We start from the raw sequence: 17,226 nt of genomic DNA, 5'->3' as shown, positions 1-17,226 counted from the left end.
TCAACAAGTTAAGTAGTACCTTAAAAAGTAGTTATTTTCTATAAAAAAAAGCATTCTATATATCCCATAACCATCCCACCACCATTAGAACTCCCCGAACATCCCGAAATTGGTTAATGTATTCACATAAACGCACCCACAAATCCCAGATGACTTTTTTTAAACGCTTCTAAATGCAAATAAAAGAAGTCACTTAAAAAATTATTCAGCCCACACTTGACGGGAAGGCGACAGGGGACAACCTCTGGAATGGAAAAATAAATGTGTTAATGTTCGCCCCGAAACGCTTTTCGAATTCATGTCAGTTTCGGTTTCATGAGGTAACGAAATTCACAAATTCGCGGCGGGTGATTGTGTGGAGGGGCACGCGTGTCACTTACAGTGATTCACTGGGAATGGGAATGGGATCCCCCAGGGGGAAATATTGAGAGAGGAAGGACAGCTTCTTCAACACAAATGGCATCTACGTGGTTTTGGGGTCCAGTCTGGGTCCAAGAAGAGTGTGAAAAAATGCCAGTCAACCTACGTCGAAAAAATTTCTTCTCTGTAGATATAGCTGTAAATATTGAATTAAAAATAAGTATTTTAAGACATTATTTAAACGTGGGCAGCTGTTATTTTACAAATATGCTTAGCCGGTTCCAAGTTTAAGGTTTCATGAACATAATATATAAATATTTCGATCGACCTAAGAAACAGTTCACTTTCGGCAGTGAAAATGTCAACGCATCGTCATTTTGAGATCGTCCTGCTACTTTGTAGTATGAGTTTGAGTTATAACTACAGACTGATAGAAAACCGAAATGCACTTCAGACATGTCCAGCACGAAATAGGGATATATTATTCGAGGGACCACATCAGAATGATCACCAGAGGAACTTTTATAACGTTCACGACTTAAGTAGAAGAGAACAACCCAACTCCAATATAAAAGAAATAAAATCTGAGAACTGGCTTTTGAGGATTATTAATATAAAATCCATAAACCAAAATCCAAGTCATGAAGTCCAAGGTACCGAAAAAAATAAACCAGTGGATGGATTTGCAAAGCGATTTTTTAATATCCTAAGGATGAGCCCGAAGAAAAAGGAGTCTTTAGACCTCCATAAAAACGAACCCAAAATCCTTTTCGTATTAAAGAAAAATCCCTACCCGAAAGAGCATAATATTGTAAAAAGAGAGCCTGAACATCATATTTTCATGTGATTAAGAGAGAAAAGTTTAAGCTTAATTAATTAGTTATCAAAATTTTTCATTTAACTTTTAGAACATAAGTTTCCGACAGGCCTATCACAAAAATCTCACATAGTTATTAAGATCTATTACCCCTAATTAGGAAAACTTTGTAAGAACACATGTTCCCAGAAAGATGGCAATAAATTAAATCATGTTCCCTAGCATCGTTTGGGGTTTAAAACTTCGAGACACATTGAAGAGATTTTCAGCCATAAATAATTTTCTCATATGAAAAACCTTCTTTATACCACTTGATTGCGGTTTGAAAGAACCACCATTCCATATCCACACTCCCACCATAAAAAATGATATTATATGCATGACCCCAAATTAATCTAGCGAAACCTTTTCCATTTTCCAACAAGCTTCAACCCCTGTTCAAAAGGACATCAAAGCCAGTGAAGTATGGCAAAGGAAGTTATTTGAATATGACCGTAAATGTCATATGAGAACAAATTAAATTTGGCTTATGGACCTGGCCAGCCAGCTAGCCAGCCAGCAAATTTCAGAAATAAAAGGCATTCAAATTTTATGGTCCTCGGTCCTCCTATGTCGACATCAGCAAAAAGTCACAAGGATGTAAAAGATTCTTATAAAAAATGATCATGTTTATAAGATTATAAATTATAACTACTTAAAATATATTTTAAAACTTAGAATAATTTTAATATTAACTATTTAAATTATTCCTAAGATCTTGAGCTTCAAAAACTTTCCCTGACGATTCATTGAAATTCAGCTGCGACATTTTTGCATTCAGCGTCGAATTTAGCAACATGGCAACTTCTTTGCAACATGTTGTCCTCAGGAGTGAATTTAGATTATGCAAAAATAACAAAGAACCAAAAAAAAAAATGGAAAACAAAAAAGAAATAGAATAAGAAATAGAAACAGAATTTCATTTGCAATGCGAAATGTTGGCTCAGGCGGTGTCCAATTCAGAACTAGACACACTTTTCCGCAGCTAAAAATAAACTCATTCGCATGCAGTTGGCGTCTCGCAAAGTGGATATTGATATTTTGTCCTTAAATTTTGTTATTTATGTGGTGAATAGAGAGTATGGGGGAGGCGGTAGGGTAACCCCCTTTGGCAAACTAAAATAAACGAAACAGAAGTTTAGAATTTGCAGCCCACAAAATAGCAAAATTTTCGTCAACTTGTGCAAATTTAACGCGACATTGTCTGGGATGCAGGACTCTCGGCTTTGGACCCTCCCCTTATTTTATTCTTATTTTTTCAGCTTATTGGGGGTGTGTGTCCTTTGCCCATTGACATTCAAGTCATGTGTCAGAGCAGAGGCCGATGCTTAAGTCTGACAGACCAAACCCCGAAAAGTTTGCCCATAAATTGTTGCGAAAAAACCAAAAATGTTTCAACACATTGAAAGGAAAACCTTGTTTGACACAGCCACTTGAAATTTTTCAATTGCCTGCAAATTTATTTTAAGAGAGCGTGAAATTTATGATTGACAAATTGAATTTGAAAATTGAGCAATATTTTTAGCAAATATTCTTTGGGGCAAAAAAGGGCTGAGAATATTGAATAATATTTGGTTTGGTACTCTTTAAGACTGTATGTTACCCTCGCAAAGAAGTAGCCATAAAAATGATAAATGATCCTTCAATTGCCTTGCCTCATCATATACCACGGAAGTTGCCAATTCGTCATGGCTTCGAATTGTTTGACCAGTAAACTAGCCCTAAGGACATGTGGCTAAGCCTCCTCATAAAGTTCTGTATTGTTTCGGCATAAAAAATCACTAAACACTCCATAAACAAAACCATTAAATGTGCCCCCATTAGTGGAGATTTCCTCCCAAGTCAAAATCAAAGTTTTTTATCATTTTTATAGCCGCCTTGAGTATGTGGGCGTAATGGTATAAATCTTCATGTTTATAAATCAGAACTAGATTTCATTGCCCCAGGGACTTTCGCAGAATGTTGGGGTCTGCGCTATCAAATATTAATGGTATATGCAGGAAATTTAATAGAAACTATATTTAAGGAAAATATTTAATAAAAACACTAAGGTCTAGAAATTAAGATCTGAAATATTTTCCGCCTTTAAGCAAATATTCTCTCAACAAGCATTGACCTTGAACTTCCAGCCATATTTTTCCATTTCCCCTAAAATGCCTCACAAAGAAAATCAAAATTTCATTGTTAGGGTTTTTTTTTGTAATATGTAAATAATTTGCTGGCCAAATAGCAACCAACTGTGACCCGGCAGATGACAATGACACTGCCAACGCCCTCGAACAGAACCCAGAAGGAATGCGAGTCGCCGGGATCGAGATCCGTAAAAAGTCAAGTCGAGAACAATGCGACTCGGAGGCCTAGTTGCACTTGTAAGGCGAAGTTCCTTCTCATTTTATGAATATCTGAGTCGTCCTTTTCGGCCACATTTGTGTGTGACACACAGTTGACAGCTGTGGTTCTGCTGTGGTCCTGGTAAATGGTCCTCCTCATCCTCATCCCATTTGTACTCCGGATGCCACGCAGTGGTGGCTCTTGCCCCGGCTCAAACTTTGACTCCGTTGATGCGTGGCCATTGTGCGCATTTGACGTTTGGTTTATTAATCAGTTTGGCCTGCGGCCATGGACCACCGACCAACGTCACAATTTTCCACAAATGAATAATTTTTGTACAACAGAAAATATATATGCATAAGAAGCCAAAAAGGCAAGCCCACAGGAAAATGTGTCACACAGGGTTCTTCATTTTATATTTAACTTTATAGAATAGGGTATTGTACTTATTAAAGGAGTTCTGCAAGCCAATAAATTCGAGAAAAATACATTTTAATAAGTTAAAAAGAAAATTTTTATATTCAGTATTGTAGTATGTAAGTAGTCGTATACCGAATATTTATAAAAATTTCTTATAATTTGATCAAATCCATTAATAAGATAAAATAAGAAGAGCATTCAAAAGTTCGTTAATCCCCCATTTGTTTTCATTTTTTTTGTGCAAAGCGGGTTTCGCATTTTAATTTCAGCAGAGAGAAGCGAAAGTCAAACAAATGTCAGTCGCGTGTTAATCAAGTGTAAATAAATGGCGCAAAGATTAGAGAGCACCGCCGAGGCAACAACTGGGACCACCACAACAGAAAAACAACAATGAAACATTGTGAAAAGCCCAGAAAACAAATAAAAAAGGAGGAATTCCCAAAAAATGAGGGGTGTGATGCAGACAAATAAAAAAAAGTGAAAAATATGTAAAAGAAAAAACATTTAATGGTTTTTTAAATGTTTTTTAAATGTGCGTGAAAAATCTGTCACTGGATGGAGAGAATAACTTAAAGTTTTCTTTTAAGCCCACTTCCCCTGGCTGGATGCAAATTAGCCGCCAAAGTTGTTATCATCGAAGCCCGAACCCAAATCCCGAAGCCATTGGACAGGACCCAAGCAACGCCTACGCCCAACTGAGTCCTTAGACCCTGAAACCCCAGACAAATCCTGCCCTCCGTGTACGCATTTGAAAATTGGGTTTGGGGTGTCCTGAAGTGGTGTTGATGATACTATTATCTTAAATCGTGAAGGGAAAGGAGCTGAGAGCCAGGCGAAGCTGTCAGCGGACGCGGCCACTTCAATTGTCCTTTTTCGGCAAGGCATTTACAATTCATAGATAGAGACGGAAAAAATCGTTTTATTGGCTTTAAGGTCCTTTTTGTCGCCTCAGCGACATGAATAAAAGGAGCAACAACAAGGACATAAACCGCAAATAACTTCAACACTCGGCGGCCCTTTGTTATTGCATTTCCTCGTGATTTGTGTTTTCTCGGGGCGGCGGAAGAGTTTGGATTTTACAATTTTTTCAAAGCCTCTAAAGCACAGTGGAACAATAGGTTTCCGAAAAGTTAAAATGTACGTATATGTAATTGAACAGATTAATAATTAATTTAATTACCGATATTTCGAAAGTAGTTGTTAAACTTTATTATAAAATTAATAAAATGTTTTTCTTAAAAGTAAGTCACAATAAACATTAGTTTCTTGTTGCTTTATTTAGTTGAAAAAATGAATAAATATCATAAAAATTAAGCTCTTAAGAAGTTTGTTGTAAGATTAGAGTGTTCAAAAGTATTCTTTTAATAACTTGGACATTTAGAAAGTTTCAGGAATGATCCATGTAAATTAAAAATTCAAAAGTTAGAAAATAGTCATGGTACCACTGCCCTTTAGAGCTCGTCTCGCTAAAGGGGTGCAAATGCTGCAATTTGTAACCTTATTTGTTTTTCTTTTTGGGCCTCCGCCCACCAATGGCTCACCACGAAAAGGACATTGCTTGAAGACACAATGCTATCTAATCTTATTTGGTATTATTTCTGCGTTAAACCTGCATTTCAGCACTTTCCCATTTCACAATGGCCAGACACAATTGTTGTCCTTAACAAGAAGACGAAACTTTAAACTTCCCACTGGGAGTAAGCTGTTTGGGGCCCTTTGGCTTGAAGAGGGCACTTTTAATGATATTTACAGGAAGTGGCAGAATCGCATCAATCATTTGTCAGCCATAAAAATTCGTCACACACGAGTATTAAATTATACAAGTAAAAAAGCCAGAATATCTTTGCTGAAAAAATGGAAAAAATTCTTAATGGTTGCGTGCAATGAAATGACCTTGTAAGTTATGAAACGGACTTAACAGTTGGCCTGCAAAAAAATTGGAATCCTGAGAGAAGTGAACCCGAGGTTTAACGACGGACGGTCATTCCTATGAGCCATCGAATGGGATTGGGATCCTGGCATGTGTGTGTGCTCGTCCTGAATGCCTTAACCCACACCCACAGCCACCAACTCACTCGCCTGGTGTGCCCACTCACATGTGAACATTTATTGGAAAACATTATTATTTATGGCTTTTTGAATGACATCGCTTGAACTTTTCAAGCAATAAAGTAACGTACAATAATATTTCCTTATAACGGAAATTGCATGCGTACAATTTTTTTTATAAAATATCGCAAAAAAAGCGAAAATTTTGAGTTTTGATTTATGAAGATATTCATTAGTTTTGTTGATCGGAATTGAGTAGAGTAACTTGATTTAGAACCAGGGGGAATTATATTAATGACAATATATACTTGTCTTTGCTTCGAGAAACAATGAGGAATGTTTTCATGTTCATTTTATTTCAAACTTATAAGATAACAAAATTTATATATGCATGCTTTAATCTTTAAGAAGAAGTAATCAGAGATCTATATGAATCGAATCAGTTTCATAAAGATAACTTACAACAGAAGAATTTTAAGATTAACATTAACAATTTAATGACAGCTATACGAAGTTCAAAGATAGTATAAAAAACAAGTAATATCTCACGATTTAAGGACAAAGAAAATCCCACAAGAAACATACTGCGAAATAAATTTTGATGCAATCTAAAATGAAAATCTTAAGCAACTTTATTTCGGGCAATTGATGCACAAGAAATCCAATAGTTAAAGGGTTTGAGATTACGGAGTTCAGGTCCTTGGCCATCTTGGCCGAAATGTAAGGGATGGCTGGGCGTTTAAGATTTGATCAAATAACCACATGCAAAAGGATTATTTTAAGTAATTGCTAGACATTGTTTAGTGGGATGTTAGGGGAATGGGGTTTTGGGTTATTTTATTTGTGCAAATTGGGTTCGACTTTAAAGTAAAGTATCACCAAGGCGAACACATTTGTTTTTATTTACTTAACCGATGCGATTACATAGGCAGCTTCTGCTTATTTACTGCCATTGCCTTATGTATGTCTGTATGTATTATCCGTGGGTATATCTCTGACTTATATATGTTAGATATGGGCTCCAGGCGCATGACCCATTCCTGAACTCGTGCAAAGCTTTTTGCTGGCGACGGCGCCACGAACCTCGGCCTTCTCGCTCTAAGACACATGATGCCATCCTTGTCGGCTGTGTGTGTAGGGTCCGTGGAGTCAAAGTGTAGATAGCAAGCTGCCATAGGACGAGCACGACAAGGATGTTGAATACATATAAAAATGTCTAAGGTGGAGCAGAAGCCATGACTGCGGCCATGACAGCGATAATGTATACGGTAGTGGTTAGGGGATCCACATCCACAACTACATCCGAGATGGGACGAGTTGGAGGGACTTGGCGAAGTTGTAGGGTTGCCAGGACTCAGTCCCACCTTCTATCCACCCTCTTTCATCGTTCTCGGTCTTTCCCGCTATTTGAGTTTGGGTCCTGGTTCACTTTGTGGGTATTAAGTTCGTTTTAAGGCTAAAGACAAACGTCTCCATCTCTTTCTTTGTTCCTTTCTCCATCTCTTTTACTTATACCCTGGTTGCACTTTTGTGAGCCTGCCACAAATGAAAACTGTACGGGTGAAGGTGAGCCAAAGTCTTTAAAGTTGCACAAAGGGGATTATGATTGTTCTCACATAATTAATCAGATGGCAATCTTCCAGTCTATACTAACTTTTGGCAATGAAATAAGATTTTATAAGATTCCCTTCCTATTTTTATAGGTACAATACTTCAGAATTCTAACAAATTTTTGGAATTTTCACTTAAGAAGTACAAAAAAAGAAAGAATTAATAGTTTTACGAAATAACAACTCCATCCAACCATTTTTGTAGTAATAAAATATCATTTATACATACCTCCTAAGATTTTCTAACTATTTACCGCAAAAACTATACCATGAATTCCTTACTGTTCATTCACTATGAAGAGAGGCAAAAAGCAAAGCAACTCATTTTTTTATGAAGCATTTAGTTAGGCGATACGGACCAAAGCAAATCTCCAGACAGGGGTAACTAGCCCAGGAACCAGGAAAGAGGATTGTAGAGGCAACCCCAAGGAATATGATGCAGTTGCCAAGCTAACAGCCCTTCCTTATCCGTCCGTCGTTGAGGGAATTTGTTTTGGTCTCGGACGCTGGCTTTTTTTACCAAGCTGATGGGCCAAGCGGGAGACTTTTGTTTTATCGAAGGCAATACATCAGCCATCAATATGATTAACTCACACGGAATGTGCCAAAGTGCCGAAAATCAAATTAAATTGCCCTGATGTAAGTGTTTGTGACACATTTGGACATCGTCCACTCGCTTGATTTATGCATTGCAAATCGATAGTTTGTGTTTGTCCTTAGAGAAAAGGGATCAGTGTCAGATGCGTGTGCAAGCGGTAAAAATATAATTTATATTCACATCTTCAAGATTTGAAGTAAAAATGGGACATACAAAAATTCTTTAACGAGTGGCTTCAAGCCTGTCACTTCTTATTCTTCCGTTGCTCATACTTCTTCTCAATGAACTTAAATATGGAATCTATAGCCGTGTAAGAGGTCCACTCGTGCTTGTTGTGTCCAGCAGAAATCCTTCGAATACTGTTCTTTGACTCGGAGACGGGCGTGTCCAAGGGTGAATTGCTAGCAACCCAATCGCAAGTCACATCGCACAGGTAATCCCTGTTCTTTGCTTGGGGACTTCCCATCACAGCATCAGTGAAAGCAATTGCAAAAACAGATTCTTTAAAGAAATCCGTAAATCGCTCAACCTTATGAAGTGAATAAAATTATGTATGAAAATTTATTTTAATTTATATATTATATTACTTACCAGATCTAGTGTGAGACAACCACCGTAGCTGTGGGCCACAATGGCTACACTCTCCGGTTTGGAGGGCAATACAATATTTTTCCAGACATATTTCATGTGCTCCACAGAAGTTTCCACACCCTTGATTGGATTCTCCTTTCCATTGTAGAATCGCGAACAATCATTAGCATTCGTTATAAGGACATCGTATCCAAGGTTCTGCGCCTCTCGCAAATATGGCAGCTGAGAGCCGTGGTCCAGTGAGTTGTTAATGATCAAACTATAAATGAAAATGATTATTTTTTTAAATATTAAACTTAATTATTAAATTATTATTTATAAACATTTTTTTTGAAATTCTCGAAAGCCCCTAGAGTTTTATTATTCTTTGTAGTTATAATTATATCCAGGGGAAACATCACAGTTTTCCCCACAGACCTTGAACAAGAATTTGATAACCCAAAAGCTTTATGATAACCCTTAAAAGTTATATTTTGTTTGTTCTAAACTACCTAAGTATTTAAGCCCTTTAATTTGATCTTTAGCCGTTTAAACGTGTTTAAAGGATCGGTAACTAATCCTGTGAAATTATTTAATTATTAAATTTAAGCATGATATATACCTTCTGGCCCACTGTCCCGCCTTAACGAGTCCACTACCATGGATGAGAACTAGCAATTTCTTGGACTGCGAAAGCTTCGCGGGTTGGGTGAAGACGAACGATGAGCGCTCTGGTGCCTTGTCAAAGGGAATATAGGTGCGACTGAGGCCATTTTTTTCCAGCAGAGCGTACACAATTTCCGGGATTTGCTAAGGGTGATGGGAAAAGTATTTATATAATTTTTTTATGTTTTCTGATTTGTTGTAATGGTTTAATTTCGATATTTACGTTAGCCAGATTTTGGTAGTGCTTTTCGTTTTCTGCGGCATCGTCGCTGACGTTATAGGAGAAGGGTTCATTTCCGGGCTCTCCAGTAGCAGGATCCACTTTGCGCAAGATGCCGGCTGCAAGAGATCAGTAAAAGTGAATTATGGGAATATCAGCCAGCAATTAACTTACATCCATCAAACGAATATCCAAAGTTTCTAAGCCGAGTCAGTGCCTCCTCACAATCACGGGCCGGTGCCGGCGAATTCGCCATTTCACAGTTTCTGTGTATGCGAAATAATTTAATAAGCTGCGACCACATTTCAATTGGTCGGGTTTATACAGTAACGTTCACTTACAGAATAATTATGCGGCTGGAAATTTGATTTATTTATACGCAATTGTTGCTTGCGTTCTGTTTTGTTTTTCTTTGATAAACGCTGTCTAGGGATGGAAAAACCGCGCCATCTATAGGACATAAAACTCATATCGGCACCTTGGTGGATAGTGTCGATAGACATCGGATCGATTAACAGTGAATTCCCACCAATGTAGATTTACTTAATGTATACTAAAAATATTTAAATTTATAGGTGGCAGAGTAAATTTTATATATTTTTGGTTCATTTGTCAATTAAAAGTGATCCAAAATATATTTTGAAAAATACCAATACTATCGATATTTTGACGCGTAAAAGCGACATTTTGCGCACATTTTAAACTTATGTCTTCATGAATATATATCCTTCGGATGGTTTCTTCAAAATTCAATCTATTTCAGCCAATTTAAAGGTCAAGGTTTTCGTTTAAGACTCTGTGTTGCCTTAAAATAATTTAAATACAAATAAAATTCACAAAGTTGTTTGGTTTTGCTATTTAGTACAAATCTATCCAAATTTAGTCGTGTCCTTCCTTGTCCTTCGATTAACCTTTAGAACATTATGTCTCCTACTCAGATGATTCATTGATTCTTCAATCCAATTTAAATATTCACTAACTCTAGTAAAAGCATAGGGCTGCAGTGGTACGCAGGCTTTTCTGCCATATGAGAGTAAGCCATAAAGCGTATGTTCTGCCAAATTCATCAAAGGGCCCCCCGAGTCTCCCTGGAAAAAAAAAAGTTATTGTCAAGAATATAATTTATATGGCACAGATTATCTTTTATCTAAGATTTTACTTTCAGTAAACTTGCTCAAAAAAAGTCGAAGACATCCTGGCATAAGTTTTTACTTACGTCACAGGCGCCCCTAGGTCCTTTTAAGTGCGTTGCACAAAATTCCGTCCTGGTAAGGAACACGAATCGGTGTTTCTTCTTACACACATCATTTTCCATCACCTCGTAGGGCATCTCCTGGAGCTTGTTCATCTTGCTGCCGACAGTAACTCGTCCCCACCCAAGCAGAGAAAGATTGTCGTCCTTACTCGTTTGCGACCTGCTTAATAACTTAATGCTTTGGAATCGGATATCGTCCAGCGGAAATTTCGGAGTCACCATCAACAGGGCGATATCGTTTCCTTTAAGTATTTTAAAATGGGGATGGCTCAATTTCGCAACCACGGCAAATTGTGACTGCAGCCGACTCTTAAGCAAATCGTCGCCAGCGGCAACAAACATTTTTGATTTTTGATGTTGCTTCGTTTTAATACAGTGGGCAGCGGTTAGCACAAATGCATCCGCAATAATCACTCCCACACAGAGGTGCTTGTAGTATCCTTTTATGCTTACACCAATCGAGACGACATATGGATATCGGGAACGGTAAGGTATTGCCGTCGTGGTTGCCAACGTTGTGCTTATCTGTGGCGTGTCTGAAACATTTTCATGTCCCGCTGACAGCAAGATGAACAGAGATATTCTGCACAGATAACTCCAGCGATACATGCCTGCGACAACGTCCCGTTCTTAGTAACATAGCGTCGACTTAGATTCTCCAACAAATAGGTTAAATTGTTAATGAGGCATGAAATTAAGAATTTTCTGTATTTGTACATTGATCGACTGGGAACTAATACTCCTCATCTGAAAATCAAATCCCATTACACTCTTTAACTTTTTGCAGTGCAGTAATATTTTGGATTAAACTGATCTTATTAAACATCTATATAATTATAAGGAAAATTCCGCAACTCGGAAAACAAATGATAAAGTTATGATTATAGCAATTAAAAAACTATTTCTGTTTCCATACTATTTAAATTTTAAAACATCATTCATTATAATTCTTTGACTTGCAATAAATGGAAATGAATTAATTTTCATCACTTTCTAAGCGTTTCAATAATTAATATTACGGATTAGTGGTGGATTCTTTCTGGCGCTGTTTTAGATTGGCCACTTGGTTAAGCTTGGCGAGGCGTTTCATTGTCTCAAGCTCTTTGATGAACGTAGCCAGCGCTTCATGGGTTTCCTCATCTTTTAAATCGTCCATGTTGTCCTCCCTCTCAAGTTCTAAAAATTAGATAAAAATATATTTTCATATATGATACGTAAACTTGAAAAAACTAACCACCAATTTCAGCCTCGATGTCATCGAGTCTATTAAGAACCAATGATTGCTGGACCTTTACATGCTCCAGTAAGCGGTATTGACACTCCTCTGGATCGATGGCGGCCTCTGGTTGCGGAACGTTAGGAAGGTCAGGATACTCAGTCTTCGAACGCTTCACTGGCGTCAAGGCAGAAGCATCCACTTTGTCCTCGTCCCATTTCTTAGCCCACAAATATAGTTTCGGGTGACAGCGGTTACGTGCGATGTTGATCTTCACTAACAAAGAGTGCATCGATCGCTTGGCGTCTAACAAATTGCCAGTAAGCGTATGTGAGCGCTTTAAAAAGTCGGTTTGCTTGGAGGCCACTGGATTTGCGGTGTGATACGCGGCTGCAGGTAACTTCCCTTCGAACAGCCAGTCCTGGTCATGCTTAAATCTCATTGAGTCCCGCCCTCTATGCGGATTACGACATATGTAGCAAACATACTTGTCCGGCACATCCGACTCCTTAACTATCCCGTTGCATGCCCCGTGCTGCCAGCACAAACACAACTCGCATTGGATCATCAGACCGTCCTCTTCGCCGTACTCACATATGCAGTTAATGATCTCCTCTTGCCGCATTCGGACAATTCGTATAAGCTCACCGTTTTCCTTGATGTATTGTGGTGCTTTATTTACGGTATCTGCTGGCGGTGGTGCCAGAGCTGCATTAATATCCGCCTGGTCGTTGGATGACGGAGTGGATACGGAATCTGCCGTAGCTGGCGAATCAATGGAGCTGATGGGAGTTGGTGCAGCTCCAACACGTCGTTTCTTAGAATCGCTACGTACATCCGGAGTTGGTGTATTGAAGGATTGCCGCGTCTCCTCAGCGTCTGGTTCGTTCAAGGAATGACCTGCTGGGCTGTCTGTCAAATTAGCGCGTCGTTGAGACCGCTGCCTGTTGCTCTTTCTCGAGCCAGATGGGCGCTTGGTCGGTGAGTAGCGTGCACGCTTGCATGAGCGGTTTAATGTGGGGTTCACAGGGGGCTGCGCTCCAGCCTCTAGCTTAACATTTTCTGGATTGCCGGGCTCAACTGCTGGCATCAACGTGCCTGGAGGCTCAATTTTGGGAGACAACAGAGTCTTAGCAGGCGATATGGTAGACGGAGTTCCCGGAGCTACAGGAGATGGCAGCGAATTTGAGGGCGCCTGACGCTTAAATGAGCGCGACTGCTGTATATCCTGTTGGTGCATCTTGGCAAAGAATTGCTGGTTTGGTATTTGATTCTTGGGCACCGCATCACCCTGTTCGATGGATGAGGGATGTGTACGCTTAACCGCCAGCTCCTGCATCTTAGGGCAATGGCTTACGTATCTACGAAGTTAAAGTAAGTTACATTTCTTAATTCGTTTGTATTCAAGGCACTTACTCGGCAAATTCCTTGTGATAATGACGAATGTGGATAAGCAAAAAGTCCTCTTTGCGGTATGTTTTGCCGCAATCTTCTCGAGGGCATACATAAAGATTATCCTGTATTTGGACTTTTAAACCTCCTATGAAAGCTAAAACACCAAAAATGAATGAAAGTTTTAATTACTGAACTAAATATTGAAGGAAAGGTCTTTCACTTTATACTCACCGAAGCCGTTTTCCACCAAAGGAGGATCACCTGCCAAAACCTGAGTGGGACCTCCATCTATGGCTTCCAGGAGTTCTGGGTTTGTCTTGGCCTTTGCCTCATCGTTGAGCTGAGCTTGCGGAGACATTAGTTCTGCTGGTGGCATCAGCGTAGCCACCGGCGCTTCCATGTATTTGCTTTCTTTAACCGACATCGGTGTGGATGGTAAGGATGGCTGTGATGTGTTACTTTGGTCTAGCGTGGAGTCCATAGACACATCCATGGATCTGGGTTTCGGCGGTGGTTGCGGATTGTAGTCGTGCGTATAGACATAAGCATTAATATCCTTAGCTCGTCGTCGGTGAATGCTAAAATCATATACATCCGGGTTGTAGACAAGATCCTGTGACTCAAGGAACGACTTGAGGTCGGACTTGGAGCGGAACCGTTTGCCGCTGGGTGAGACCAGAATGACATCCCATTTGCCCAGCACATTGGAGCGCTGGTACATGTGCTTAATCCATCCAGGTGGTAGGCGCCAGTCCTGCACAATAACAGTAGGCTTCTGATGCTCGCCCACAATTAGAAAGCCCTCGGTTCCGATTGGCTGATCATTTACCCAGTGGCAAGTCCATTCCCCGTCGTGCGGAATATCTGGAAGGCCTAGGGATGCTGTTGAATATAGAAAGCGAGCAGTGGGTAAATGTTTTTAGATTGCAGGTTAAAAGGAGCTTACCTATATCCAAGGTCGCCATGTCCAACAGAGGCCAATCCCTGCGCTGTGGCGCGCTCTTGCTTTTCTTGCTGGAGGAACCACTGGCTCCACTTACGCTGCCTGTGCTGACCCTCTTCGGAGCCTGAGGGACAGCGCTCACTGGGGTACCGACTGGAGTAGGCACCTTGGGCGTACCATCATCAGTTGCCTGAACAGCAGGCAGTTGCTTGGGCATCTTATTCATGTGCACGGCTCGCACGTTCTTGGTGTAACCATCGTCAAAGAGTACCTCATAGGTGTCGTTACCTAGTAGCTTGCGGATAGTGCCCGGGAATTTGCGCGGCCCCGACCAGCGGGCCATGCACTTTTCTTCCAGCTCGAAAACGGGTAAAACTCGATTGCTGAGGCGCTGCCTCAACCGATCTGACTTGATCGCCATCCACTCCTGGAAGCTACCACTTGTTGATGGCGACACTTTCAGCTTGTGATTGCGCTCAAAACGCACAAGGAGCGTCTGCTCGGTTTCGTTTACTTCGACGATACGGGCTGGTAACCAGTTGCCCTCCACGCTAAGAGCTTCCAAGCGCGCACCGATAGTCAGGTTGTGTGGGTTGCTGTATTTGGGTGGAGTGCCGGGAAGTGGTGAGTTTGAATTGGATGCAGATCCTCCAATCGGGGTAGTAGCTTCAACTGCTGGGGGTCCCGAAGTAGCTGGGGCTTCTACCGCAGCTGCCTTGGTAACATTTTCGCTGCTTTCAGGAGGTGCCTTTGCCTCTTCTTTCGTTTTGACTGCCTTAGCCTCTTCGATAGCCTTGCGTTCTGCAGTTTCCGATAATATTTTGGACACTATTTTGTCCACCGTGGCTTTGATCAGATCTTCGTTTGCTGATGACTGAGCAGATCCTGGGGCTCCTGTCGCTCCCTCCACGTTGGCGTGCTGAAGTGCCCGGTGATCTGCCTCTATCTCAGCGGAGTCCATCTTGCCCCACGGAAATACGGTGGGGAAGACGCGCGGCTTGAGCAAATACTTTCCATTTCGGATCGTGTTGAAATCGAGGCGTCGGAAGTGACGTGAACAGACCAAAACACTTTTCGTGATCTGGCGGTCTAGACTGATGCGCGAATTCTTGATCCAAATGGCCCGGATAATGGGGTCCAATGGGAAGGAGTGATAGGTCACGCCGTGGTGCTCCAGCAGACGCGACGTCGATGGACATGTGTCCACGCAGCAGCGACGGCCCATGGCGGATAAATATCCCGTATATCACGAAAAATTACTCAATTGTATAACTTTTTCGGTTAATCGGCAAACGCACACTTGATTGTGACGAAATAATCGAAAAAATAAAACGCGAAATTAGCAAGCAAAAACACGGCAGGCTGAAAAAGTGTAACCAACTAATGATGCTGTTAAAATCCATAAAGCTGCTAGTTATCGATAGTTCCGATACAAATATCGCATAAAGTGGCAATAGCCGGTGTTGCCACTCTGCCAAAAAACATTTAAATTTAATGCCGTTAAGCTTCGGTTAAAATTTTAAAAATAAATTTTCTTTTTTGCTTGTTAAATTTAATTTGAGAAAAAATCTATTTTAATTTTATATACTTTAAAACTCTCACTCTTTAGATTAAGTACTTAATAAATTAAAAAAAACCAGACGATGAAATGTCTATTTTTCATAGATGTTTAGCTTTGTTTAATATTTAAAATAGTCGATAAGGTAGTGCGTAAATGGTTTTCAGCGAAGTGAGCGTCTCATAAATTTCCCCATTTCAGCGAAAAAAAGGATCACGTGCCGGCTTGCCACGGACCCCAAGGCCATCGGAAACCTATTTGAAATGCAATTAATGTACACCTATGGGCTTACATGTCACCACGTTCGCCAAAAGACAGACACCTTGCAAAAAGTTAACCGAAAACGACATGCAAAATCACCCATTCGAAAATGCTTCTGGAATTGGGTGTTTCAACACCTATTTCCAAAGTTTAAGGAGCAGCACTTTATGCGTGTTGCTGAAATAGACGTTTGTTGCACTTTGTAATTAAAATTTTTCCGCTGGTCATTAGCATGCAAGAAACCGCCAACCATGTGGACTGTGTGGCGCCAACAGCTTGGTCATCCGCCAAAACAAAACAAAAAAAAAAAAAACATTGAAGTTTGGAGCCTTGGCCTTCAAGCTAAAATATGTGAGGAAAATATGGTTAATTATTATTTTTGTTTTAACTTTAATATTCTGTTGACGCTGTTGAAGTTTCCTATTCAAGTGCAGAAAATAAAGTTCCCCAAAAAAACTTAAAGTTTTGCAAACGAAAAGAAGTAAATAAAGGTCGCGCATACAAAAACTTAAAGTTTATAAAATATCTGATAGTCGAGTACGTGGCCCTTATATACTTCCTGGTTATTCTAGAAACTATCCTATATACAAGGTCTCTAGGTCAATATGTTCACCTAGATCTTGAGAGTGTTTGCGAAATGAACATGGAGCCAATATAAAATAGTGTTGACTTTGATCCAGTGGAATGCCAATATTTGAAATCAAATCACGGTTGGAGCATAAAGCAAACTTTAATTGTAAAATGTTTTTATTGTGATATGCAGCTGACATCAATATTAAATAAGTTGAATAATTGCCGTTGCTAAGCTGAATAATTTCGTTTTTAAATTTTTGGGCAGTCCAAAATTGACATTGGGGGGGCCCAAAGGGAAATCCAAATGAGTAAATACGGCTTAAATTTCCGTTTGCATAACTATTA

The 17,226-nt window shown here is 39.9% G+C and overlaps 4 protein-coding genes across 5 annotated transcripts; 1 reads left to right on the top strand and 3 right to left on the bottom strand.

Annotated features, from left to right (window-relative positions):
• The first annotated feature begins 416 nt into the window (after positions 1-416).
• LOC108111747 lies at positions 417-1,648 on the top strand. Its single transcript, XM_017221301.2, has one exon. It carries the CDS (start codon positions 719-721, stop codon positions 1,205-1,207), a length of 489 nt encoding a protein of 162 aa, XP_017076790.2. The 5' UTR covers positions 417-718; the 3' UTR covers positions 1,208-1,648.
• A 6,725-nt stretch (positions 1,649-8,373) lies between these two features.
• On the bottom strand, positions 8,374-10,112 carry LOC108111726 (FAM172 family protein homolog CG10038). Of its 2 annotated transcripts, XM_017221280.2 has the most exons (6): positions 10,022-10,112; positions 9,855-9,946; positions 9,684-9,799; positions 9,417-9,604; positions 8,816-9,074; positions 8,374-8,753 (listed from the first exon to the last, which is right to left on the bottom strand). In XM_017221280.2, the coding sequence occupies exons 2-6, from the start codon at positions 9,934-9,936 to the stop codon at positions 8,469-8,471; spliced, it is 930 nt and encodes a 309-aa protein (XP_017076769.2). In that variant the 5' UTR covers positions 9,937-9,946; positions 10,022-10,112; the 3' UTR covers positions 8,374-8,468. The 2 variants fall into 2 exon arrangements, with proteins under 2 accessions (XP_017076769.2, XP_017076768.2); XM_017221279.2 differs by lacking the exon at positions 10,022-10,112 and having other exon boundaries at positions 9,855-9,984.
• A 437-nt stretch (positions 10,113-10,549) lies between these two features.
• LOC108111710 (chymotrypsin-2) lies at positions 10,550-11,548 on the bottom strand. Its single transcript, XM_017221260.2, has 2 exons — positions 10,897-11,548; positions 10,550-10,768 (listed from the first exon to the last, which is right to left on the bottom strand). The coding sequence occupies exons 1-2, from the start codon at positions 11,542-11,544 to the stop codon at positions 10,550-10,552; spliced, it is 867 nt and encodes a 288-aa protein (XP_017076749.2). The 5' UTR covers positions 11,545-11,548.
• A 76-nt stretch (positions 11,549-11,624) lies between these two features.
• Positions 11,625-15,876, bottom strand: LOC108111798. Its single transcript, XM_017221388.2, has 5 exons — positions 14,493-15,876; positions 13,778-14,428; positions 13,568-13,700; positions 12,170-13,512; positions 11,625-12,111 (listed from the first exon to the last, which is right to left on the bottom strand). Exons 1-5 carry the CDS (start codon positions 15,712-15,714, stop codon positions 11,951-11,953), a joined length of 3,510 nt encoding a protein of 1,169 aa, XP_017076877.2. The 5' UTR covers positions 15,715-15,876; the 3' UTR covers positions 11,625-11,950.
• Between the last annotated feature and the right edge of the window lie 1,350 nt (positions 15,877-17,226).

This window comes from Drosophila eugracilis, unplaced genomic scaffold (genome assembly GCF_018153835.1).
Source record: "Drosophila eugracilis isolate 14026-0451.02 unplaced genomic scaffold, ASM1815383v1 contig_415, whole genome shotgun sequence".
In the NCBI taxonomy this organism is placed as follows: Eukaryota; Metazoa; Arthropoda; class Insecta; order Diptera; family Drosophilidae; genus Drosophila; species Drosophila eugracilis.
This window is presented reverse-complemented; position numbering and strand designations above follow the sequence as displayed.

Excerpts from the sequence above, each read along its gene's own strand:
- LOC108111747 (XM_017221301.2), top strand. The coding sequence starts at position 719 with ATGTCAACGCATCGTCATTTTGAGATCGTCCTGCTACTTTGTAGTATG.
- LOC108111726 (XM_017221279.2), bottom strand. The coding sequence starts at position 9,984 with ATGTGGTCGCAGCTTATTAAATTATTTCGCATACACAGAAACTGTGAA. Across the intron at positions 9,605-9,683 it reads ACTACCAAAATCTGGCTAAC|CAAATCCCGGAAATTGTGTA; the intron begins GTAAATATCGAA and ends CATCACCCTTAG. Across the intron at positions 9,075-9,416 it reads GCGGGACAGTGGGCCAGAAG|TTTGATCATTAACAACTCAC; the intron begins GTATATATCATG and ends TTTCATTTATAG.
- LOC108111710 (XM_017221260.2), bottom strand. The coding sequence starts at position 11,544 with ATGTATCGCTGGAGTTATCTGTGCAGAATATCTCTGTTCATCTTGCTG. Across the intron at positions 10,769-10,896 it reads GACCTAGGGGCGCCTGTGAC|GGAGACTCGGGGGGCCCTTT; the intron begins GTAAGTAAAAAC and ends TTTTTTTTCCAG.
- LOC108111798 (XM_017221388.2), bottom strand. The coding sequence starts at position 15,714 with ATGGGCCGTCGCTGCTGCGTGGACACATGTCCATCGACGTCGCGTCTG. Across the intron at positions 14,429-14,492 it reads CATGGCGACCTTGGATATAG|CATCCCTAGGCCTTCCAGAT; the intron begins GTAAGCTCCTTT and ends TATATTCAACAG. Across the intron at positions 13,513-13,567 it reads TATCACAAGGAATTTGCCGA|ATACGTAAGCCATTGCCCTA; the intron begins GTAAGTGCCTTG and ends TTAACTTCGTAG.